Source organism: Ochotona curzoniae, unplaced genomic scaffold (assembly GCF_017591425.1).
Source record: "Ochotona curzoniae isolate NIBS_2020 unplaced genomic scaffold, NIBS_Ocur_1.0 contig_2723, whole genome shotgun sequence".
Taxonomy (NCBI): domain Eukaryota; kingdom Metazoa; phylum Chordata; class Mammalia; order Lagomorpha; family Ochotonidae; genus Ochotona; species Ochotona curzoniae.
In genome coordinates, this window is record NW_024465573.1 from 15,711,329 (window position 1) to 15,734,984 (window position 23,656).

General features: G+C 47.0%; 1 protein-coding gene across 4 annotated transcripts; it reads left to right on the top strand.

Annotated features, from left to right (window-relative positions):
• Positions 1-1,398: 1,398 nt before the first annotated feature.
• On the top strand, positions 1,399-20,827 carry ACAT1 (acetyl-CoA acetyltransferase 1). Of its 4 annotated transcripts, XM_040976889.1 has the most exons (13): positions 1,400-1,547; positions 8,237-8,284; positions 8,959-9,076; positions 9,331-9,426; positions 9,649-9,749; positions 13,529-13,672; positions 14,015-14,165; positions 15,297-15,392; positions 17,047-17,160; positions 18,885-18,949; positions 19,907-20,064; positions 20,154-20,155; positions 20,520-20,827. In XM_040976889.1, exons 1-13 carry the CDS (start codon positions 1,476-1,478, stop codon positions 20,657-20,659), a joined length of 1,305 nt encoding a protein of 434 aa, XP_040832823.1. In that variant the 5' UTR covers positions 1,400-1,475; the 3' UTR covers positions 20,660-20,827. The 4 variants fall into 4 exon arrangements, with proteins under 4 accessions (XP_040832824.1, XP_040832823.1, XP_040832822.1 ...); XM_040976888.1 differs by lacking the exon at positions 20,154-20,155 and having other exon boundaries at positions 1,405-1,547; positions 20,539-20,827; XM_040976890.1 differs by lacking the exons at positions 18,885-18,949; positions 20,154-20,155; positions 20,520-20,827 and having other exon boundaries at positions 1,399-1,547; positions 19,907-20,065.
• The last annotated feature ends 2,829 nt before the right edge of the window (positions 20,828-23,656 follow it).

Below are 23,656 nucleotides of genomic sequence, written 5' to 3' on the forward strand. Positions count from 1 at the left end.
ATGAGTGCAGGGTCCCAAGGCCTTGGGCTGTCCTTGACTGCTTTGCCAGGCCACAAGCAAGGAGCTGAATGGACCATGGAGCAGCCAGGATATGAACTGGCACCCAAGTGTTGTCCTGGTGCTTGCACCTGCAATGAAATTATTGTGATGGTCCCATCTTTTAAAGAAATTATTAATTTATTTGAAAGGCAGTTAGAAAAGGGTGTAAGAGAGAGGAAGATCTGATGGTTATCCCTGCATGGCAGCAATGGCCAGCACTAGGCCAGACGAAGCCAGGAGCCAGCAGGTTCATACAGGTCTCCTGTGTAGGTCTGGGGTCTAAGTCCTGGGACATTTCCCATTGCATTCCAATGGGAGCATTTGGAGGACCTGGCTTGGAAGTGGGGCATCGGTGACTTGAAGCACTGCCCATATGGGATACTAGCATCGCAGGCAGAGGCTTAACCTACTGTGCCATAAGACTGGCCCCACAAACTTGGCTTTTAACGTCATTTCCTATTATCTCGATGAAGTACAACCCTTCACTGTTGAAGGTGTTGGTGTGCATTCTAGGGCCGAGCATGTGGCATGCAGCCTCCCTGCTGGAGATGCCGGCCTCCCTGGGGCATGCCTGGTTCTTCTCCAGCCTTGTGCTAACGTGCACCGTGGGAGGCGGCAGACGATGGCTTATACACTTGTGTCCTTGTCGCTTAAGTGGGACTCCCCATTCTGAATTCCAGGCTCCAGGCAGGTCCAGCCCTGACTGTTTCAGGACAGTGAACCAGCAGACAGACGGCTAGCCCTGGTTCTCTGCCTTTCAGTCAACATAAATAAATACAGTTTTTAAATGTTTTCTAATTCTCTTTTTCATCTTTCTTCCTGTAAAGCAATTGCCAAGGCTTTTTTTCACTGTTTTAAAAGCTTACTGACCTGCCTTATTCCCTTGAGAGGTCTTCGTACTAGGTAGAAAGCCAGAGGCTTCAGAAGGGTTGAAGCTGGTAAACCAGTAGCTAGTCAAGTGCCTGACCCTTTCTGAGCAAGCCCGACGTGGCCATGGTCAACCTGGGGCAGCTGGGGCCTCTCAGCCCCGCCCCGCGCCAGGCCCCGCCCCGCGCCTGGCCCCGCCCCGCGCCTGGCCCCGCCCCTCCCAGGCCCCGCGCCAGGCCCCGCCCCTCCCAGGCCCCGCGCCTGGCTCCTCTCCTTCCCAATCCCCGCGCTTGGCTCCTCCCCCTCCGAGGCCCCGCCCCTTTCCAGTCCTCCCAGGTCCCGCGCCTGGCCCCGCCCCTCCCAGGCCCTGCGCCTGGCTCCTCCCCTCCCAGGCCCCGCCCCTCCCAGGCCCCGCCCCGCCGTCCGGGCGGCGCAGCCCGCGGGGCCCGAGGTAGCTGGTGGAGGAGGCGGCCCGGGGCGGAGTCTGTGGCGGCGCTCGGGGTCTGTCGTTGGTGCGGCTGCCGTTCTCATCGCTGCCGTTTTGCCCTTGACAGTTCCGCCGCGTGACCATGGCTGTGCTGGCGGCCCTTGTGCTCGGCGGCGCCCGCGGGCGTCGCCCCCTGCTCTGCCGGCTGCTGCAGGTGAGCGGGCCGCGGCCTTCGGGGGCCTGGGCCGAGGGTCTGGGCGGCTCGGGCCTCGGAGCCCGTGTGGTGCTCCCGCAGGCCCGGGGAGCGCCGTGGGCGCCGCTCCTGGGCCCGGATCCGCGCCTGGCGTGGCCCTGGGCGGGGGACGGGAGGGACGAGGAGACTCCGCAGGCCCCTGAAGCAGCTTCGACGCGTTGGTGAGCATTATTGTGGAGAGTTCCCCTCCCCTGCCCCTGTTACATTAGAAAGACTGGGATTTTTTTAAGAAAAATGGTCCTATTTTGCACCACTTAAAAACCTAGCAGGGTTGAGAGCAATAAGCTTTGAAACCCAGCTAGGTTTTTGAAAGTTTGGATTTGCCCCAGAGTTGTGGGACTGGTTGGCAGAAAATGACTGTGTGGGTGTGGACTTAGCCCAGCTTAAAAGCAGGGTGCTTGGCGCCAGGAGCCCAGAGGGAGCAGCTTTCAGCAAGAGATGGTGAAAGTACTGGGTGTTAACAATTGGGGGCGAGGGGCCCTGGCACAGGCCGGCTGCCTCACTCGCTCCGGGTGACTGGGACAGAGGGCAAGCCTGGAGGCCTGGGTTTCAAGGAAAGCTGTGTTCTTACTCAGTCTGTGAGATTGCTGAGCACGCCAGGTGTGTAAAACCACACGTGTGGAAGCTTCTTGCTTGACGGTTTATGGTCAAACACAAATATTCCTGTTTTGCAAGTAACAGCTGGGCTGGGTAGCATATGGTATGTGGCGTTCATACTATTGAACTCCAGTACTTGGGTGTATTGGCATCTACTTGAATTAAACGGTTATTTCCTGAATCCTGGGAATCTGTTATATTGGGATGTTGCATTTTCTGTGCCACTTTGTGGAATGGAGTTTGACCCCTCACCCATTTCATGGGCTCTTTCACCTTTGCCTTTAAATAAACACAAATTGTCCACAGTCTTCACTTGCTCTCCGTGTGTGCGTGTGTCTGTCTGTCTGTCTGTCTCTCTCTCTCTCTCTCTCTCTCTCTCTCTGTCTCTCTGGCCAGGTTTTCCCGTTCTGGACCAACACTGGTCGTACTGGATGAGGGGCCAGGGGACTCAACAGGCTAACCCTTCACCTGCAGCCCTAGCATCCCATAGGGGCAGCAGGTCTATTCCTGATTGCTTCACTTCCGATCCAGTTCCCTGCTTATGGACTGGGAGAGCAGTGGAGGATGGCTCAGGTCCTTGGGACGTTGCACTCCCTTGGGAGACCTGGAGTAGTTTCCTGGCTTTGCATCTGCTCAGTTCTGGCCTTTGCAGCTACTGGGGGAGTGAACCAACCGACAGTTTTTTTTTTTTGTCTCTCCTCTTTGTAAATCTGCCTTCCAAATAAAAACAGTTAAATCAATACTTCTTTTTAAAGAAGCCGGTTAGGGAGGTGTGCCATAAAGCAAGGGTGGGAATAGCATGTTTATGTGGTGAGAGGTACTTTGAAAAAGATAAAAAAAAAATCTATGAAAGGGAGCAATTGAAGCCAACCTTTTTTTAAAGTTTATTTTTCGTTGAAGAGAGGGGGAGAGACAGAGAGCGACATTGCATCTATCTGCTGGTTCACACCCCAGATGGCTCCAATGGACTAAGCTAGGTAGAAGCTAAGAGCCTGTAGCTTCTTCTGGGTCTCCCGTGTGGTTGCAGGGACTCGAGCACTTGGGCCAGCTTCTGCTGCTTTCCCAGGTGCGCTAGCAGGGAGCTGGATCAGAAGTGGGGCAGCCAGCTCTTCAGACAGTGCACATGCGGGGTGCTGGTGTCGCAAGTGGAGACTGAACTTGTGCCGGCTGTGAGGACAACGTTAAGCAGAGTGGTTAGGGAAAAGTCACAGGGTGGGAGCGTGGCTTGTGTCAGTCAAGGCACCAAGAATAAAAACTGACCTGCCATGGAGAGCTCCGGGGAAAGTATGGTTGGCTGAGGTCCTCAGGGAAGAGCTTGGAGTTAGGGCTGGATGTATAACAAAGAGGAGGGCTCTGGGTGACCTGCTTCCAAGGGATTTCCCAAGAGAATGGGAAAGCGCCAAGGGTTTAAAACACAGGGGTGTTTAAAACAAGGGGTGTGATGGCCTGCTCTACTGGGGAGGACTGTTGGGGAAGCAGGAGCTGGAAGGCAGCGATGGCGCGGAGGAGGAGTCAGGGATGCTTGGGTTGGAGTGTGGACAGCCTCTGTAAAGGAAGGGGCAAGGGTGACTTTGGCTGGAGCATCTGAGGTGGACGATAAGGAATGGGAAGAAATGCTGTCTCCAGGGTGGGAATGGAGAGCTGCACCTTGGGCGTTCTCTTGAAGCTACCAGGTTGGCTAACCGAGACTATGGACAGGTCAGATCTGGAGAGATTTGGTGAAGAGATCATCACTGCCATTCATAGCCCAGGGGCCAGGTGGTCTGAGGAAGCAGTGAAGTTGAACCATTGGAAGGGGCCTGGAGGAAAGCCCTGGGGCATTCCCATACTCAGAGGGATCGGGAGATGAAGTAATAAAGGGACTGAGAAAACTAACTAGTGAGGTAGGAGTGAACCCCCAAGGTAGGGTCCTAGCAGGATGTAGTCCAAGGGAGAGTTCCCCTGGTGGTTTATGCTTGCATGTATTACTGAAATTTCTCATTTTTGTTTTAAGATTTATTTATGTATTAGAAGGGCAAACAGAGAGAGAGAGAGAGAGAGAGAGAGAGAGAGAGAGAGAGAGAGAGAGAGAAAGACGTTCCTGATGTTGGATCCCTTCCCCCATGCCTGCAGCAGGCAGGCAGAGTGGTGCTGCTCTGAAGCCAGAAACCAGGAGCTTCATCCGGCTCTCTCACGTGGGTGGCAAGGGCCCAGCACTTGGGCCAGCTTCTGCGGCCTTCCCAGCCATATTAGCTGGGAATTAGATGGCAAGTGGAGCAACCTGGACCCTAACCAGTGCTCAGAAGTGGGATGCTGGCTTTGCAGGTGACGGCTTAACCCACTGCACTGTAACACGGGGCCCCAAGCGCCACTGTAACTGCTGAGGAAGGGAAATTTCTGAAGAGGCGCAACACCCAGACATGCAAAGATAGGAAATACAGTCTGTCTGGGCCTGCCAGAGTCCAGACTGAATGATCATTAACCAAGTAACCTGTCTCTTAGAGTATGCCGTGGCTTTCTGAGTATCCGTGCACTCTGTATCTTTGCTTCTCTGGTTCCTTTTGGTGTCACTCCTTGCTCTAACCTCTATTTTGTATGTGATGCCAGCTACAGTCCAAGTCCCCACCCTCATTGAGCTGACCCACTTTCTGAGTGCTGGCTTGGTCTTCTGGCCAGAAGGAGGGACCAGTCATAGGTAATATGCAAATATGCTTCTGTGACAAGTGGATTGAGTGAACTGCAGACCACATTCTGTGTCCTGAGGCTGTGGGTTTTGAGTCCAGCTGCCCCGATTGTGCACTTGGGCTTCGCTTTCTTGGTAAGCAGGGTGCGGGTTGTCTGGGTCAGTGGCACCGCTGTCACCTTGGTGGAAAGCTCGGGAGTAGACCCAAATGCAAACAGAGGTGGCAAGCAGGCTTTTCTGATAGCATCAAGTCAACTGTGTTGGGTTAACATGAAGTTCAAATAAGTCAGCAGAGCCATGGATTTGAACTTGATGCTATCTCTGCAAACATACAGGATGGCTTATTGACCATGTCACCCTGTGGTACTTGACAGATTTGATCTTAAGATGATGTCTGGGTAACTTTAACATTTCTCTCCCACTTGAGTGTGAGGACCATCATTTACAGATGATGAATCCCCAGCTAGTGCCTTTGATGAGGTCCGTGATTTCCTTGTGTCTGACAAGCAAGTGAGGGATCAGGCTCTGGTGTGTGAATGAGCCCTGCCTTACAAAGGCTTCACCAGAAGAGAGAGTGCCATGGCTCAGCAGGGTAGCTCTCCACACGCAAGCACCAGCTCATGTTCCAGTCATTCCACCTCCCACCCAGCTCTCTGCTTATAACCTGGAAAAGCAGCAGAACATGGCCCAAAGCCTTGGGTTCCTGCAGGCTCAGCTGCAAGGCTCAGCTCTGGCCATTGTGGCCAATTGGGGAGTGAAGCTGTGGATGGATGCTTTCTCTCTGTCTCTCCTCTCTTAAATCTGCCTTTCAAGTAAAAATGAGCAAATCTTAAAATGAAAAAGAAGGTACACTGAATGTTTAAAAGTTTAAACATCCTGATGTTTAAAAGTCAAGACATAAAGCAAATTGCTTACATGAAATTTCCATTTGCAGATGCCTTACTTCACCACATGACATTGAATAAAATGGATTACTGTAGAGTTATGTTCTGGTCTAGCCCTGGCCAGGGGACTCTTCCCAAGTTGCTATGTGCATGCGACTGTTCTCATCCACACACTTGACTCAGGGGGCATGCCTTGTGGTTCTCAGGCCTTTCTGTTTATAATCCCTACTTGTCAAGACTACTTCATTTTTGTCTGTTCTGTGTCACCAACAGAAGTTTCTGTTACTTGCATTGGGTCAAGGCACAGCACATGTGGCCTGTGAGAAGCTGAATTATCAGTTCACGTAAGCCTTAGAGGTGTGTAGGCCTGTTGACCTGTGGCTGTGCTTAGGGTGCGTGGTCACCCATTGTGCCTGTTAGCACAAGTACGTTCTAAATGAAGCTGCGTTTGGGAATATCTGCTCTGACCCTGACTTCAGAGAGTACAAGTTTTCTCCCTTGTTCTTTATCCTAGAAATAGTTCTAAGTTTCAGATGTCAGGTCCCTGAACTGTGCTTGCATTTTCAGAATTCCTTCCTGTTGGCATTTGTTACTAGGAACGGAGTCTGGTCTGATCGCTGCTTATTGGTGTACAAGCATTAAAATGTCACACTGTGGCCCTTTAAATCTGTCATTTAAGCATTGAAAAAAGAATTGAGTACTATGGGCACAATTTTTACGTTTCTTTTCTTAAAAGAATGTATCTGGAAACATAAGATTAGATTTACACCGGTGTGTTTGCCTCATGTAGATCAGGGATGCTTGTTGGAAGTTTACAGGAAGAAATAGCAAATGATATTGAGAAAGTAAGGAGTGAAAATCTTTTCTTGTCATTTAGAACATGGATTTAACCCAGAACATTTTAGAAAGCTTACATATTAAAAACCAAACCAAAACAAACAAAAACCAGGCCTGGCGCTGTAACATAGCAGTTGAAGTTCTCACCTTGCACGCACCGGGATCCCATATGGGTGCTGGTTCTGATCCCGGCAGCCCTGATTCCCATCCAGCTCCCTGCCTGTGGCCTGGGAAAGCAGTTGAGGATGGCCCAAAGCCTTGGGACCCTGTACCCATTTAGGAGACCCAGAGGAAGTTCCTGGCTCCTGGCTTGGGATCGGCTCAGCTACCACTGTTGTGGCCACTTTGGGAGTGAATGAAAAAACTTCCTCTCTCTTTCTCTCTCTCTCTCTTTCTCTCTGTATATTAGACTTTCCAATGAAGATAAAATAAAAATCTTTAGGAAAAATAAAGGGGGGCCCGGTGTGGTAGCCTAGTGACTAAAGTCCTCTCCTTGCATGCGCTGGGATCCCCTATGGGTGCCAGGTCATCTCCCAGCAGCCCTGCTTTCCATCCAGTTCCCTGCCTGTGGCCTGGAAAAGCAGTGGAGGACAGACCAAAGACTTGGGACCCTGCACCCACATGGGAGACCTGGAGGAAGAGGCTCCTGGCTCCTGGCTTCGGATCGGCACAATTCTGGCCATTGCAGCTGCTTGGGGAATGAATTATCAGACGTAGTATCTTCCTCTCTGTCTCTCCTCCTCTCTGTATGTCTGACTTTGCAATGAAAATAAATCTTAAAAAAAAAACTTAGATATTTTAAGGTAATAAATTTTCCAGAAGTGACAGGTTGGTTTTGGGCTCCTGCTGAAGGTGTCTGTCCGCATACCAGCCTGGAGTGCGTGGTGTGCGTCCCCACTGTCTTGTGCAGCGTCCTGGAATGCACGTGCCAGGAGAAGCAGGGGATGGCTGCAGTGCCTGGGTCCCCGCCCCTCAGGTGGGAGCCCTGGGAGGAATTCTGGGCTTCTGGCTTGGGCCTGGTCCTCCCAGAACTGTTGCAGGCTTTGGGAGTGGGTCTACCAATAGAATATCGCTGTCTCTTTCTTGCTCTGTCGCTCTGCTTTTTAAATAAAAAGAAACTTATCCAAAGTTAGAACATGAATAGAGCACACAAATCAGAAAAATGTATAGGGGCTGGAGCAAAGGCTCAGCTGGCCAACCCTCTTGCCTCCAAGCACGGCATCTCATGTGGGTGCTGGTTCATGTCCTAGCTCTCCACTTCCATCCAGTTCCATGCTTGGGACTTGGGAAAGCAGCGGAGGACAGTCCAGGGCCTTGGGACTCTGCACCCATGTGGGAGACCTGGAGGAGGCTCCTGGCTCCTGGCTTCAGATCAGCTCATCTCCAGATGTTGTGGCCTTTTGGGAGGTGAACCAACAGATGGAATATTTTTTCTCTGTGTCTTTTCTCTGTGACTCTGCCTTTCGAATTAAATAAATCTTTAAGAAAAAGTTTAACAAAGCAGTCTTTTTTTCTGACTTATAAAATAAAATGATATATGCTGACTTTGGAAACCTTGGATATAATCATGAGGAGGCAGAAAGAAATCACCGTAGCCCCAAGAACGAACAATAGAAAATAATAAAGATAGTAATTTTTACATTTTGACATTAGGAATATTTATATTGCAGGAAATGAGATATGTGGAGCGAACTTACGTATCAAAACCTACTTTGAATGTAAGTATAAGTTTAAAATTGTGCCTTAGGATTTCAAGAATTTAAAGGAAATGTGAATGTAGTTAATAAAAATCCAAGTGCTGTGCTTTCAGTGTATGTGAAGGTCAGCTCGTCGGGCACTCGCTGGGCTTTGCAATGGCGCAGGGTCACCTAGCAGCAGTGGCTCTGTGTCACAGCCTAGCTAGGGCTCACTTGTGCTGCTTACGCGCGAGCTGACAGGAGAGTGGAGAAAAGTGTTCGAGTGGGGTGATGCAGAGAACGTGCACCTGTTTCTTAATTGTGATGTCCTGAAGGAACCTGCGGCTCTGGCTTTGTCTTAACTCTGAGGCCCGTGGCCTCCGTTAGCGTACAGGGCCGCATTTCCAGCGCAGAGCCCACTGCATGAGGAACCCCCGGCTGGGGCCGTTCACTCTGCAGTTAGAGTAGATGAAGTGAGCATTTCTTCACTTCGGTGTGAGATACAGTATTGCAGCTTCAGCTTCCGCAGATTCTTGTGGGGGATTGGAAAGGAGGTATGTCCGTCTTCATGTTGGATGTCTTACGTTTTTCTGTTATGTCTTAAGTTACTGATCACTTTGGTCTGTTTCTTGGATAATGAATGCATTACATTTATTGAATGAAGAACAATTTGGGGGCAGCAGCTGCATGACTTTGACCATCTTCTGTCTTGCCAGGAGGTGGTCATAGTAAGTGCTACAAGGACACCCATCGGATCCTTCCTAGGCAGTCTGTCCTCACTGCCGGCCACCCAGCTCGGTTCCCTGGCAATCCAGGGAGCCATTGAGAAGGCAGGTGGGTAGCTGTTTGGCTTTCTGGGTGAGGAGGAACATGATTCGGGTCACACACCTAAGTGTGAGCAACTTGGGGAGATGACTTGCAGCCTCTATCTCCCAATTCCTTTATTAAGGAGTTTGGAAAGAAACGCAAAGCTGCTAAGAAGCAGAAAGCCCTGCCCGTGTGTGTGGAATGTTGTGTCCCCGACTAGGTAATCACCCATCCTGACAGTGACTGCAATGCAGCAACGGCTCTTTGGTGTTTCTTAAAAGGGATTCCCAAAGAAGAGGTGAAAGAAGCGTACATGGGCAATGTTCTGCAAGGAGGTGAAGGACAGGCCCCGACAAGGCAAGCAGTCCTGGGCGCAGGTACTGGGAGCACACTTTTGCTTTTGTATTGAAAATGTGTGAGACCATCAATTGAAGATAATTGCCCTTTAACTGAACGTAGTAAGTGAATAATGGAACATACAATAGCTTGCTTGGCAGAAGAAATGTTGCAAATTACAGTAATATGATCTATGCTATTAATGGTTCAGTGGTGTTTGGAAAGTGTATGTTTTTCAAGAAGATGACCTGTGTTGGTTTTAGGGCTGCCCATTTCCACTCCATGCACCACTGTGAATAAGGTTTGCGCCTCAGGAATGAAAGCCATCATGCTGGCCTCTCAGAGCCTGATGTGCGGGCATCAGGTAAGCGGCACCTGCTTCTCCATTTGTTCTGGAACAGCCCTGCTACACTAGAAGCCTAAGCTCACTAAGGCTCTAGAAACGACATTCTGTCTCAGCCACACAATTGCCGTGTTGTCTCCACTCTCGGTTTGTTAATCCCACTTGAAGTCTAGGTCAAAGTGGTGGCCTTGTGCGTCTTGGGTTAGAAGGTTTTTAGCCAACAAATCATAGTTATCTCGGGATGATCTTTTACCGTTGAATCTTTCTGAGTCTGGATGATTTAGAAAGTTGGGAGCACTGTGTTAGCCACCAGAAGGAGGGTTTCCCCTGCACGGGCAGTGCTGCCGGCGCTCCGATGGGTGGGGGGCTGTACTCCCACACTGCTCGGGTTGGTTAGGGTGTGCAAGCTTGCGTTGGCCTCGCTGATGCAGACTGAGTTTTTGGCAGAGGAAGCAGGAGAGAGGCAGCTCTGCAAACAGCCTCTGAGGTCAGTGGACTGGAGCTGGCCTCGGAGAACCAGCAGACCCAAGCCTTTGGTCTTCCAGAGGCGGGCGTAACTGACTGAAGTCACAGGGCTGAACTGTGAAGAGAGATCGTAACCCTTTCTAGTACATTTCTTGCTACACTGGAGAAAAGTGATTGTGAGGGGTTTGTAAATGACTTCTCATATATATAAGAAACAGTTATGTGTACCCTTTACTTTGTACCCCTGCCTGGTTTTGTTTCTAATCAGAAGGGAAACCAAAGAAAAAGGATTGATATCTGAGCTACTGTACCAGACACATTGTTTAAAAAATAATACAAAGGTGCTTTGAAAAGTTAGTGTAAAGTAGGAGTTTGGGGAGTGGTCTCGCAGGTGGGATGCCCTTGTCCCCGCTTTGCAGGCCTGGATTTGATCCTCAACCCTGGCTCTGTGCTCCAGCTTCCCACCGGGGAGACCTTGGGACGTACCCGTGCCCGTATTCTTGCTGCCCATTGGGGACCTGGATTGCATTCCTGGCTCTGGCCCCATTCCAGCACTAGCTGTTGCAAGTATTTAGGGCAGTGAATTGCAGATGAGGGATCTTTCTGTCTCTTAATAAAAAAATAAAATATTGCTCTAAGTACAAATTTATTTTGCCACAAAAATTATTTTGATTGTATTTTTGATAAAATGGACAATACATAATCTGAAAAGAGGATTGTTGATTTCAAAATTATTTTTCTGGGCATGACGTGGTGTCTCAGTGGCTAATCCTCAGCTTGCACATGCCAGGATCCCATATGGGCGCTGGTTCATGTCGTGGCTCCTGGCTTTGGATCAACTCAGCTCCGGCTGTTGTGGTTACTTGGGGAGTGAACCAGCGGACGGAAGATTCTACTCTCTCTCTCCTCTCTGTAAATCTGACTTTTCAATAAAAATAAATATATCTTTAAAAAATTTACCTCTGCCCAAATAAAGCCATGTTTTTAATTTTAGTTTTCATACAGTTTATTTTTTATTTGCTTGGCAGGGAGACAGAATTGCCATCTGACCCAAACCCAGATGGCCCTAACAGCTGCAGCTTGGCGTGGCTTAGGCTAGGAGCTGGGAACTCGCAGTCCTCCCAGATGCGTGCTGGCAGGAAGCTTGGCAGATAGGAGCTGGGCATGAAACACGGACACGCTGATACATGGCATCTTGCCTGCCAGGCCAGGCACTTGGCTCCCCTCCCTCTTACCCAACTTTTTAATTTAAGATTTATTTATTTTGGGCCCGGCGTGGTAGCCTAGTGACTAGTTGTTGCCTTGCAAACACTGGGATCCCATATGGGCGCCGGTTCTAGTCCCGGCTGCTCACTTCCCATCCAGCTCCCTGCCTGTGGCCTGGGAAAGCAGTCGAGGAGAGTCCAAAGCCTTGGGACCCTGTACTTACATGGGAGACCAGGACGAGGCTCCTGGCTTCTGATTGGTTCAGCTCTGGCTGTTGTCACTTGGGGAGACAGGACGGCCCAAGACCTTGGGACCCTGTACCTGCATGGGGGACCTGGGGGATGGGAGGCGGCTCTGGGCTCCTGACTTCGGATCGGCTCAGCTCTGGCTGTTGCAGCTGCTTGGGGAGTGCATCATCGGATGGAAGATCTTCCTCTCTCTCTCTCCTCTCTGTATATCTGACTTTCCAATAAATAAATAAATCTTAAAAAAAAAAGATTTATCTTTATTGGAAAATCAGATAAACAGAGAAGAGGAGAGACAGAGAGGAAGATCTTCTGTCCATTATTCACTCCCCAAGTGAGCGCAATGGTCGATGCTATGCTGATCCACAGCCAGGATCCAGGAACTTCTTCCGGGTATCCCACATGGGTGCAGGGTCCCAAAGCTTTGGGCCGTCCTCAACTGCTTTCCCAGGCCACAGGCAGGGAGCTGGAAGGGAAGCGGGGCTGCCGGGACTAGAACTGGCGCCCATATGGGATCCCGGGGCGTTCAAGGCGAGGACTTTAGCTGCTAGACTACGCCGCCAGGCCCCAATAAAGATAACTCTTAAGAAAAAAATAACAGATGGGGATACAAGTGAGGATGAGAGCAGGACAAGGATGAGGCTATGTAAGAAGTGAGCATCAGGAAGCCTGAGTGCTAGTCAACAAAGTACAGCAACATGGAAAGAGTTCACTTTATATTGGAATTAAGTCCAAACTTGGTAAACAAACTTTACTAGGAGAAGCCATAGTCTTTAATTTCAGTTTGTTTCATATTAAACTATTCGTAAATTTGTTCTTATACTGCATGTGGATTTTGTATTGATTTGTAAAAACAAGTTGGTTATTGTTTATTGAAATTCTGTATGCCTGTTGCTGAGGACATAAAAATGTGATGGAGTTTGGCTTCAGAGAGCTTAGTGGAGGATCTTGTATGTAAGGATAGCTACAACACAGTGTAACTGCAGAAGTCTATGTGGTGATCAGGGAACACAGAAGAAAGGAAACTTCTCCAAGACTGAATAGAAATACGTGGTCAGAGAAAGCATGAGGTAGCCATTTTGATTATTTTTGAAGGAAATATAGGTGTTTCCCTGTTGGCGGGTGGGTCAGTACATGTAGAGGTATAAATGGGCCTTCTGAGAGGCTCAGCTGGTTCTGTGTGACCTGGGGTATAGATCTCAGTCAGCTAGCAGTCAGATGACAACAGCCAATGGCATGGTGAGGAAAGGCTGCGTGTTAGAGGCCAAGTGGAAGAACCACTGTGGCCATCCTGAAAGAGTTGGTGAGGAACACAAGGAAACCTGGAAGGGTTATTTTTTTATTGTTGGAAAGGCAGAGTTACAGAGGGAAGAGATGCACGATGCACAGAGATCTTCCATCTGCTGCTTTGCTTTGTAAATGGCGGTAACCGCTGGAGCTGAGTCTGTCCAAAGCCAGGGTCAGATCGCCCGGGTCTCCCACGTGGGGGCAGGGGCCCAAGGACTTGAGCCAGCTTGACTGCTTTCCCAATCCATAGTCATCTTCCACTGCTTTCCCAATCCATAAGCAGCCAGGACCTGAACTGGCACCCATATGGAATGCCTTTGTCAGTCAGAGGTTTCACCTGGTATGCCACTGCACCAGCCTCCATGAACCATGGTTACTTCTTTAGAAGAGGAGAATTTCAGAAGATGTCTTACATGGAGGATTCCTGGAAAGCTATTAGCTGGCTCTAATTGGAATTCTTTGTGCATCTTAGACCATTTCTTTCCATTCCTGTAATTACCTTGTAACACATAGTGAATCCATGTGGGCTGCCCGTGTCCCTGGTGGCTGTGGGAAGGGCCTGCCGGGCTTGTGAACACTCTCTGTGTTGCTGAGCAGGATGTGATGGTGGCAGGTGGGATGGAGAGTATGTCCAACGTGCCCTATGTAATGAACAGAGGAGCAACGCCATATGGTGGGGTGAAGCTGGAGGATTTGATTGTGAAAGATGGGCTCACCGACGTCTACAATAAAATTCACATGGTAAGTGTGGCTTACCACACAGTATTACTCTATGCTTCTTGATGTATTTTAGCAACTGAAGGCTATACAAATGTTGATTTTAGCCATGCATCTCAGGGAAATATTTTTTAATGTCCATGGAATCATCATGGCTCAGCAAGTAGAAAAATTACCTTTTGCTTGAATAGCTGGGACTTGATGCTTCTACGATGGCAACTTCTGGATGAATTTAAGTGTTTGATAATATGGCTGGAAAGTTACATAGTTACTGCTAATTGCTGCTTTACAAGTTATGTAAAAGTAATAGGTCTTTTCTCATTTATAAAGCCTTGTTAATTTTTTTAAAATTCAAACTTCCATCAGGGTAACTGTGCTGAAAATACTGCAAAGAAGCTGAATATTGGACGAGATGCACAGGACGCCTACGCTATTAACTCATACACCAGGAGCAAAGCAGCCTGGGATGCTGGGAAGTTTAGAAATGAAGTTATTCCTGTCACAATTACAGTCAAAGGTATCATGTTTCAAAGTATATTTAAGCTCTTATAAATGATTGGTTTACTTCCATAGCTGGGAGACAGAAACCTTCCATCCACTGCTTCACTCTTCAGCTGCTGCAACAACAGGCCGAGGCAGGCAGCAGCCGCAGCTCGGGGCTCGCTCCGTGTCGGCCACCGGGTCAGGGAGGCCCAGCACTGTGCCCGGGTGCACAGGACAGGGCGTACAGCTGGGCTCGGAAGCAGAGCCGGGACTCCAGCTGTGGCACTCTGATGTTGATGTATACATTCCCAGTGGTAACTCAGCCATCCCCTACAATTTTTCCCCTAAGTTGTACATGATGTCGAAGACTGCCGTTAGCATATTATTGTCTGTTCATTTCAGTTGACACTTGTGTTTATGGCTAATAAAAGGAAGAGTTGTCAGTTCAGAGGTAATATATTTTAACCCAGTTTAATGTCTGACTTTAAATTCATTTCTAGTATCAACCAGGCATGATCATTGTGTTTATTAGTGTTTGAGTCCTTTCTCGTTCTAACAGGGGAGTTTATATTGGAATTAGCACTAAGAGGGTGCTGTGCAGAACTGATAAAGCAGTCAGCTGAGGGGACTTCGGGGTCTGGAGCTGGATTTCCATCCGATCAGAACACACCCCGGGGTCCGTGGCCCTGCGTGCGTTTGTCCTTTGCTCTAGCAAACTCTGTGAGGCTGTCACATCTCCAGGGCTTGTGGCCACAGAGGAAAGAGAGCTCCCAGGTGCAGAATAAATCCACAATAAAGACATTTAGCTGGGTTACGTTACAATTTCAATTCCAGGAAGGATTACTGTGTTTCGCATGTCAAATATTGAGTTTATTCAGGGCCAATAGCGCCTCTCCTCTGAGGAGGGGCCTGTGATCACCAAAGGGAAGTTGGAATGGAGAACAGGCTGCAGATGTATACAACGACTTTTATTTTGTTAGGTTACTTAATAATACATTCCACTCTAAGAACCTGAACATAATGGAGCTTATCAAGAGGGGACTGTCGGGTTAGTATCACTGGGGATGAGTTCAGGCATGCCAGGAACAGACACAGATCAATAATTTCTTGCTTTAGCTCAATAATTACTTGCCTTGAGTGATGACTTAAAATATTTTTGTTTTAGGTAAACCAGACGTAGTGGTGAATGAAGATGAAGAATATAAACGTGTCGACTTCAGCAAAGTTCCGAAGCTCAAGACAGTGTTCCAAAAGGAGAACGGTCAGTGGACAGGAAGCATAAGGACAGGCATGGTGCCAGACTGATTCTCAGCATTGCTTAAGGGTTTAAACAGCAACTCCGGAAAGCATCTAGGTTTTATTTAATTATTATTTCAGTTTTTGGGCTCAGATTTCAGTTTATTAGGCTCCAGTAAAATTAACAAACTCAAAGTATGCTTTAATTTGCTTGAAAATTTATAACTTGTAGAAATTTTTTTAACATGACTACAGAATGGTTCATATGCATTTCATCTTGAAAGTCTGAGCTGAGGACCCGGCGTGATAGTCTGTTGGCTAGTCCTCGCCTGGTATGTGCCAGGATCCCATATGGGCACCGGTTCTAATCCTGACAGCTCCACTTCCCATCCAGCTCCCTGCTTGTGGCCTGGGAAAGCAGTTGAGGATGGCCCAAAGCCTTGGGACCTGCACCCACATGGGAGACCAGGAAGAGGTTCCTGGCTTCTGATCGGCTCAGCTCTGGCCGTTGTGGTCACTTCGGGAGTGAATCATCAGAAGAAAAATCTTCCTCTTTGTCTCTCCTTCTCTCTCTGTATATCTGACTTTGCAATAAAAAGAAAATAATAATAAAAATAAACAAAAAATTTAAAAAAGTATGAGCTGAAAGTCAAGTTGACATCTTTTGTTAAATACTGTAAGTGTCCTGAGGATGGAGAACAGCCATGCTGTTCCCTGTTGTGTCCATTGTGACTGGCATGAAATGGGCCCTTGAAAAGTTTGTTGTTGGTGACAATGGATCTGCATTTCAATTGCGTTTCTTGAAAAACGCAATTCAGTTCTCTACAGCTGGCTATGTACAGCGTGGCACTAACTTGAAGTTAGTTTTTCCTCTTTTCTGATTGAATTTCTCAGTTCCATAGTCTTTTTTTCAAAGCTTTGTGTATAAGAGTATCTTCTAACTGAAGTTAAGTGCTAAGTGACAATTTACATATTAGAGAAATCTCTAGTTCAGTGGCTTTTAGTATTCTTTAAGATTTATTTTTATTGGAAAGGCAGATATACAGAGAGGAGGAGAGACAGCGAGGAAGATCTTTCGTCCGATGATTCACTCCCTAAGTGACCGCAGGGCAAGAGCTGAGCCGATCTGAATTCAGGAGCCAGGAGCTTCACACGGGTGCAGGGTCCCAAGGCTTTGTGCCGTCCTTGACTGTTTTTCCAGGCCACAAGCAGGGAGCTGGATGGGAAGTGGAGCAACTGGGCATGAAACAGCGTGTATATGGTATGCCATGCTGGTTAGGCAAAGATTTAGCCACTGAGCCATAGTGCCAGGGACTGTATTTTTTGACATTTAATTCCAGCTTATTCCAGGGAAAAAAATCATCTGATTCTGACAGTGTTTTGAAAATATTATTGGATGTCTGCTGTTGTAGATAAATGATGAATGGGGAGAAAAATGTGAGCTGACCTCTACCTTTGGTGAATTATAGACCGGCCCTTCCCCGGTACCCTCCTACATGCCTTCTTGAGCTAGCTTTGAGAAAACTGACTAAAAACACAGAAAGGCACTTGGCATTGTGTGGGAGTTCGCCGTCTTACACATTCAGTAGCACAGGCAGGTGCTCCCAGGGAATGTGTTAGCCTGGAGCAGATGAACTCACACTCCAGGAATGTTCCGACCTGTGCTGTGTTGCCTCCAGGCACTGTGACTGCTGCCAACGCAAGCACGCTGAATGACGGAGCAGCTGCTGTGCTTCTGATGACCGCAGATGCAGCCAAGAGGCTCAATGTCAAACCACTGGCAAGGATAGCAGGTAAGTGTCCTGACCTTGTTTGTGCCCAAACGTATGAGCTGTTTATTGCTAATATTAATATTGGAGTTGGCTACTGCAAAATTAACTGTCAATTTGAGAAAGAACCTGTTTTTATACTTACTCGAAAGGCCATTTAGAGAGAGAGAAGGGAAGATGCAGAGAGGTATTCTGACATTGGTTCACTCCCCAAATGACTGTAACCCTGGCTGAAGCCAGGAGCTTCTTCTGGGTCTCCCATGGCAGTGCAGGGGCCCCGGACTTGGACCATGTTTTGCTGTTTTCCCAGGCTGTTAGCAGCAAGTTGGGCTGGAAACAGAGCAGCTGGGACTTGATGCAGTGCCCACATGGGATGCTGTGTCATGGGTGGTGGCTTGACCCAGTACACCAGAGAGCCAGCTGATTCCTTTAATGCTTTGACATATAGAGTAATTCTCAAAATAAAACACCTTAAATGAAAATAAAGTATGTTTTGTTGTAGACAGCAAGGGAAAAGAAGCAAAAACACTTGAGGTTTACTGCCTACAAATAGGAAAGCCATATTTCATGGCATTTATTAAATGTGTGGCCTTAGGTGGGATATTATTCTCCTTATTAAGCCAAATTTTAGCTGTAAAGTTGACTTTGCTCTCTAAATAAGGACTTAAAGCAAATACTTCTGTTATATAAATATAAAAATCTTTTAAAAAAAGATTTATTTATTTTTATTATAAAGTCATATATATGCAGAGAGGAGGAGAAATAGAGGAAGATCCTCTGTCTGATGATTCACTCCCCAAGCGAGCGCAATGGCCAGTGTTGACCCGATCCGGAGCCAGGAGCCTGGAGCCTGGCACAGGTGCAGGATCCCAAAGTGTTAGGTTGTCCTCGACTGTTTTCCCAGGCCACAAGCAGGGAGCTGGAAGGGAAGTGGAGCTGTCAGGATTAGAACTGGCACCCATATGGGATTCCAGCATGTTCAAGGCGAGGACCCCAGCCACTAGGCCACGCCGCTGGGCCCTAAATCTAAAAATCTTGCAATTTTTGTTATAAATCTTTTTAAAAAAATGTTCATTTTGCTTGAAACACAGTTGAGTTTTTTTTCCTTTTTATAATACATATATATAATTTCCCATGATGTGGTTCCATAGGTTTAGGTATCTGCTGGCTACTTTTGGCCAGACGGCTTCAACAGCTAGGGTAGGCCAGATTAAAGCCACGTGCCTGGAACTCCGTCTGGGTTTCCTGCGGGTGATAGGACCCAAAGCACTTGGGTCATTTCCCACTGCCTTGCCAGGTGCACTAGCAGGGAGCTGGAATAGCAGAGCAAACTTGTGGTCTCAGGGGATACCACTGTTGCATATGGTTGGTTAACTAGCTGTACCCCAACACCATTGATCATTAGTTTTCAGCCTAAGCACTAGTTCTTTGTTATGAATGCTGTGCTGTGCAATGCAGTGTGGCTCATTTAGCAAGACCTGTGGCCTCCTGTCCTGGCATGCCTCCTACAGACAAGAGCCGGGACCCTTTCAGGCAAATTCACCTTAACCACCTCGTCATGCAAACCGAAGTCTAGGTAATTAGTATACTTTTATACAGTTTGAAATTTAGAAAAGGAACAAATAGTTATATATATTATAGGGATTTGGAAGCTTATAGAAAATGACTTGTCCTGCATTTATGTATAAAAATACAGCTGTAGGTGCTTGAAGAATGAGGATTATAACAACTTTGTTTTTTTTTAATAGCCTTTGCTGATGCTGCTGTAGAGCCTATTGATTTTCCAGTTGCACCTGCATATGCTGTGCCAAAGGTGAGAACAGCGAGTGACTGTACCCCGTTGTGCCACCTTCTGGGTTGCTGATCCTGCAGGATTCAGATCTTATTCATCTGCCATGGCATAAAGTTTAACTTTTCCACTACTGAAAACAGTAAGACGAAAAAGAATAACAATCCCAAACTATTTCTGTGGAACAGGTAAAAATTACATAATTGAATTGCTTATGTTGTAACAAAACTCGCTCTGAAGCAGCAATTCTCTTGAATGAGAAATGCTCACACAAGGTCTTGGAGAGTAAGCAGTAAAACTAGACGGCAAGCCTACGTGTTCTGAGCAAGACAGTGTGGTTGCACTGATTAGCTTAAGGATCATCAGCATAAAATATGCTTCCCTGCATGGCCAGAGAATTCCCGTAATAAAATAGGATGATATAATGAAGGCTCCAGATGATTTACCATGACAGTATACTAGCAGATTTAAATACCTGTGACTTTAATAAGTCATAACAGTTATATGAATGGACTTTAAAATGTTTGTGGAAAGTAGAATTAAGATATTTGTTTTGGCACCAACAAATTTTTGAAAACCAGGCATAGAAAGATCTTCAACATGTTCATGGAAAATACGCAAGGAAAATTATTTTTTTATACTAAAATAAACTTACCTTCCAATTTTATTTTCCATCCACTTTCTGAAGTATTCTCACAGAGATGGACATACTTCTTTTCATCTACCAGAGCAGGAATGTAGAACTAAGCCTTATCAGTAAGGTGTACTTTATACTAAACACTCCCAGATAAAGGATACATGATTTTTGGGTTGTCTGTTCTCTGTCGTCTCCAAATGGGATATAAAGTAATATAAAATACCACAGACTCCAGTACCACAGTTAAGTAACTGTGACATTAAAGGCAAGCAGAAACCAGAATTTTAAGAAAAAAGTTAAAATAACTGTCATTATTAATCATTTAAATATCATCTGTTCTCTAGGTCCTTCAAGTTGCGGGACTGAAAAAAGAAGACATTGCAATGTGGGAAGTGAACGAAGCCTTCAGTGTGGTGGTCCTGGCCAACATGAAGATGCTGGGGATTGACCCTCAGAAGGTCAACGTCGATGGGGGAGCCGTTTCTCTGGGGCATCCCATTGGGTAGGTGACGTTAGAAAACCATGTCTACCTTAATCATTGGCATTGCTCTACTTACGCTTTTAAAAAAATTTTATCTGAAACAGTCACAGAAGTCTTGCTGCTAGTTTACTCCCCAGGTGCCCACTAGGGCGCAGGTGGCAGAACTGCAGGTTCCACTGCAGGGAACAGGATCTGGGGAGCAGCCAGGACTCACTATGGGATGCAGGTGTCACAGGCAGCAGCTTAATGTGCTGTTCTTCTATGTAAACCTAAGTAGTGCAGCACGTTTCCTGCCTCCCCAAGCTTTCTAAGGCAAACCCCGTTTCTGGTAGGTGATATCCAGCAGTAACCTCAGAGACTCAAGTTTGAAACCTGTTTCCATTCCTAAAAACAATCATTTCTGTGAACGGTAATAAGAAAGGGAATATAAACATTTTCTAGTTAACCGTGGACTCTTTACTTCACTTAAAAACCAGAATTCTCTCTTAATCCTAGGATGTCTGGAGCCAGGATTGTTGTACATTTGGCTCACGCCTTGAAGCAAGGAGAATACGGTCTGGCTAGCATTTGCAACGGAGGAGGAGGTGCTTCTGCCATGCTCATTCAGAAGCTGTAGACAGCCAGTGTGATGGACACACTGTGACCAGGCCTGTGACAGCTGTGTGCCTTTCCTTGACTCGACAATAAGCCTTTTCATTTCTTTAGTTTCAATCTTTAATTTTTATGTGACAATTGTAAAATCACCAAACTTTTTGAATTTTAAATAAATCCTTCTTTTGCTTTATCTTTTTTCCAAAGTTTGGCATCTTTACCTTATGAATGTATTCTATGTAAAATACCAGTACATCAGTGAGTAGTGTAAGTCGTTAGAGGCATCCATTGGACAGCACTAATCATCAATTACTTAAAAGTAATTTACATTCACCTGACTGTTATCTGATCAACTCTGCAGATGCCAACAAAGCCAGGGCATGGCCAGGCCAAAGCCACGAGCAAGGAACTCAATCCAGGTCTCCAATGAGGGTGGCAGGGACCCAACCAAGCCATCACCTGCTGCCTCCCAGAGTGAAGGTATCTGGATTGAGAACCAGGGCTGGCAATGGAACTCAAGTCCCCCGTGTTCAACGAAAAATGCTTAACTGCTAGGCCAAGCACCTGACCCGGAGCAGGTGCTTAAGGTGAGAGCAGACTGTTCTGGGGAAGTTGGCAGTGTCTTGTATGTCGATGGTTAAGAAGCCGTGTAGATTGTGCCGTACTGACAGAAACAAAAGATGCCCACGTGCCCAGCTCTGCTGTGGGGGAATTCTTTATAATCTAAGCATTCAGAGTTGGAGGAAAATCTAGGCTCTGGGCTTAAATGCAGCACTCCAAAGAATGAGAAAGAATCTCTAAACTGCTGCACACAGTGGATCTATGCAGGACTATGTCATTACTTCCAACTGGCCACAATGCTTGTTCCTAAACAGGGCAGACATGAACACTAGAACCTGGAATTACATCTCATCTGGAAGACAGTGTGACAGGTTTTACGCATACTAGTCTCAACTGTAACTGAAAAGTAGAGGCCGCTGTGAACAGATTATCTGTTGCCAAAAAATTCTTGTGAATCCATACCTGCAAGTAACAAAAAGACTATATATAACGTTTTTATTTATTTATTTTTAAGGTGGATATGCAGAGAGGAAGATCTTCCGTCCGATGATTCACTCCCCAAGTGAGCGCAACGGCTGGTACTGTGCTGATCTGAATCCAGGAGCCAGGAGCTCTTCCAGGTCTCCCATGTGGGTGCAGGGTCCCAAGACTTTGGGCTATCCTCAGCTGCTTTCCCAGGCCACAAGCAGGGAGCTGGATGGGAAGTGGGGCCGCCGGGATTAGAACCGGCAATGATATGGGATCCTGGCACGTTCAAGGCGAGGACTTGAACCACTACGCTATTGCACTGGGCTCTATATATTATATAGTCTTTGCTTCCATATGTATATATGGAAAGAAACTTCTGACTAGGCAAGAATATTTTCAAAAGCATTTGAAGAGTAATCACAACTAGCTTGAGGCTCATTTACTGAGTATTGTTGTCAAAGCTTAATCTGTACTGACTCTCTTAATCTTCTAAGCTTTCAATAGGATTAGTTACCTCGACTTTATAAATAAGGAAATGAAGCAGGGAATGGCTGAGTAACCCTTAAAGTCAAATACTCCGTAAGTACCTAAGCTAGGGTTCAAATCCAAGTAGTTTTATCTCTGTAGCCCTAGTCTCACTTGTTTAATCACTTTTCAGTAAGCATGTGCCCTAACGTAACTAAGTTAGGAGCTGCATAAAGCAGGAGAGGGCGGCACACAGGAGAGAGAGGAGTGTACCAGCACGACACTAAAGGCCACACACCTAAAAGGTGCCCTGTGGCCTGGCAAAGTAGCTCAGCAGCTAAAGCCCTCACCCTGCACGGGCCAGGATCCCATATGGGCGCAGGTTCTAATCCTGGCAGCCCCGCTTCCCATCCAGCTCCCTGCTTGTGGTCTGGGAAAGCAGTGGAGGACGGCCCACAGCCTTGGGACCCTGCACCTGCATTGGAGACCTGGAAGAAGATCTCAGCTCCTGGCTTTGGATCGGGTCAGCTCTGGCCATTGTGGTCACTTGGGAGTGAATCAGTGGACAAAGGATCTTCCCCTTTCTCTCTTCCTCTTTGCCTTTCCAGTAAAAATAAATTTTAGAAAAAAATATTCTGACAATTCTAAGAAAATACAGATACAAAATATGGATTTCTTAAAGTAATGCCAGCAAATGACCAGTCACCACATATTTTTAACAGAATAAAGTGGAAAGTTACCATATTAAAAAAATAAAGATTTAGACCAGCCAAGGTTAGCAGTATGTTCAAGATGAGGACTTTAGCCACTAGGCTACCGCGTCAAGCACACAGGTGTGTTGGTACATAGGCCGGGTTCTACTGCTTTTCGCTGTCCCTGGCCATTACAGCAAAGAGCTGGATGACAAGCGGAGCAGCCCGGACATGAACTGCTGCCCACATGGGGGATACTTGCTAAGTCACAACACAGGAGCCTGGATCCTTAACTTCTCACATTGAATGCAAGGAACTCAATTTTTGTCCCGCTTAAAATGTATAAACAGTTTTAAGTTTGAACATAAAATCTAGAAAATGGAAAAGTACTTTAATTCTTCTTTTAAGATTTATTTTAAAGGCTGGGTTATACAGAAAGAGGGGAAGATTTGGTTCACTCTAACTGCACAACAATCACAGCTGGACCACTGTGGCCATGTGGGAAGTCCACTAGTGGATGGCAGATATCACTCTGTATCTGTGCCTTTTTTTTTAAAGATTTGTTTTTATTGGAAAGGAAGATATACAGAGAGGAGGAGAGAGAGAGGAAGATCTTCCATCTGATAGTTCACTCCCCAAGTGACCACAGCGGCCAGTACTGTGCCAATCTGAAGCCAGGACCCAGGATCTTTTCTAGGTATCCCATGTGGGTGCTGGGTCCTAAAGTTTTGGGCTGTCCTCACCTGCTTTCCCAGGCCACAGGCCGGGGGCTGGATGGGAATTGGGGCCATTGGAATTAGATCCGGTGCCCATATGGGATAGGCGAGGACTTTAGC

What these genes read in the sequence shown, in the direction of transcription:
- ACAT1 (XM_040976889.1), top strand. Translation starts at nt 1,476, where the DNA reads ATGGCTGTGCTGGCGGCCCTTGTGCTCGGCGGCGCCCGCGGGCGTCGC. An exon ending in TGCTCTGCCGGCTGCTGCAG is followed by an intron (nt 1,548 to 8,236) that starts GTGAGCGGGCCG and finishes TTTATATTGCAG; the next exon opens with GAAATGAGATATGTGGAGCG. An exon ending in TATCAAAACCTACTTTGAAT is followed by an intron (nt 8,285 to 8,958) that starts GTAAGTATAAGT and finishes CTGTCTTGCCAG; the next exon opens with GAGGTGGTCATAGTAAGTGC.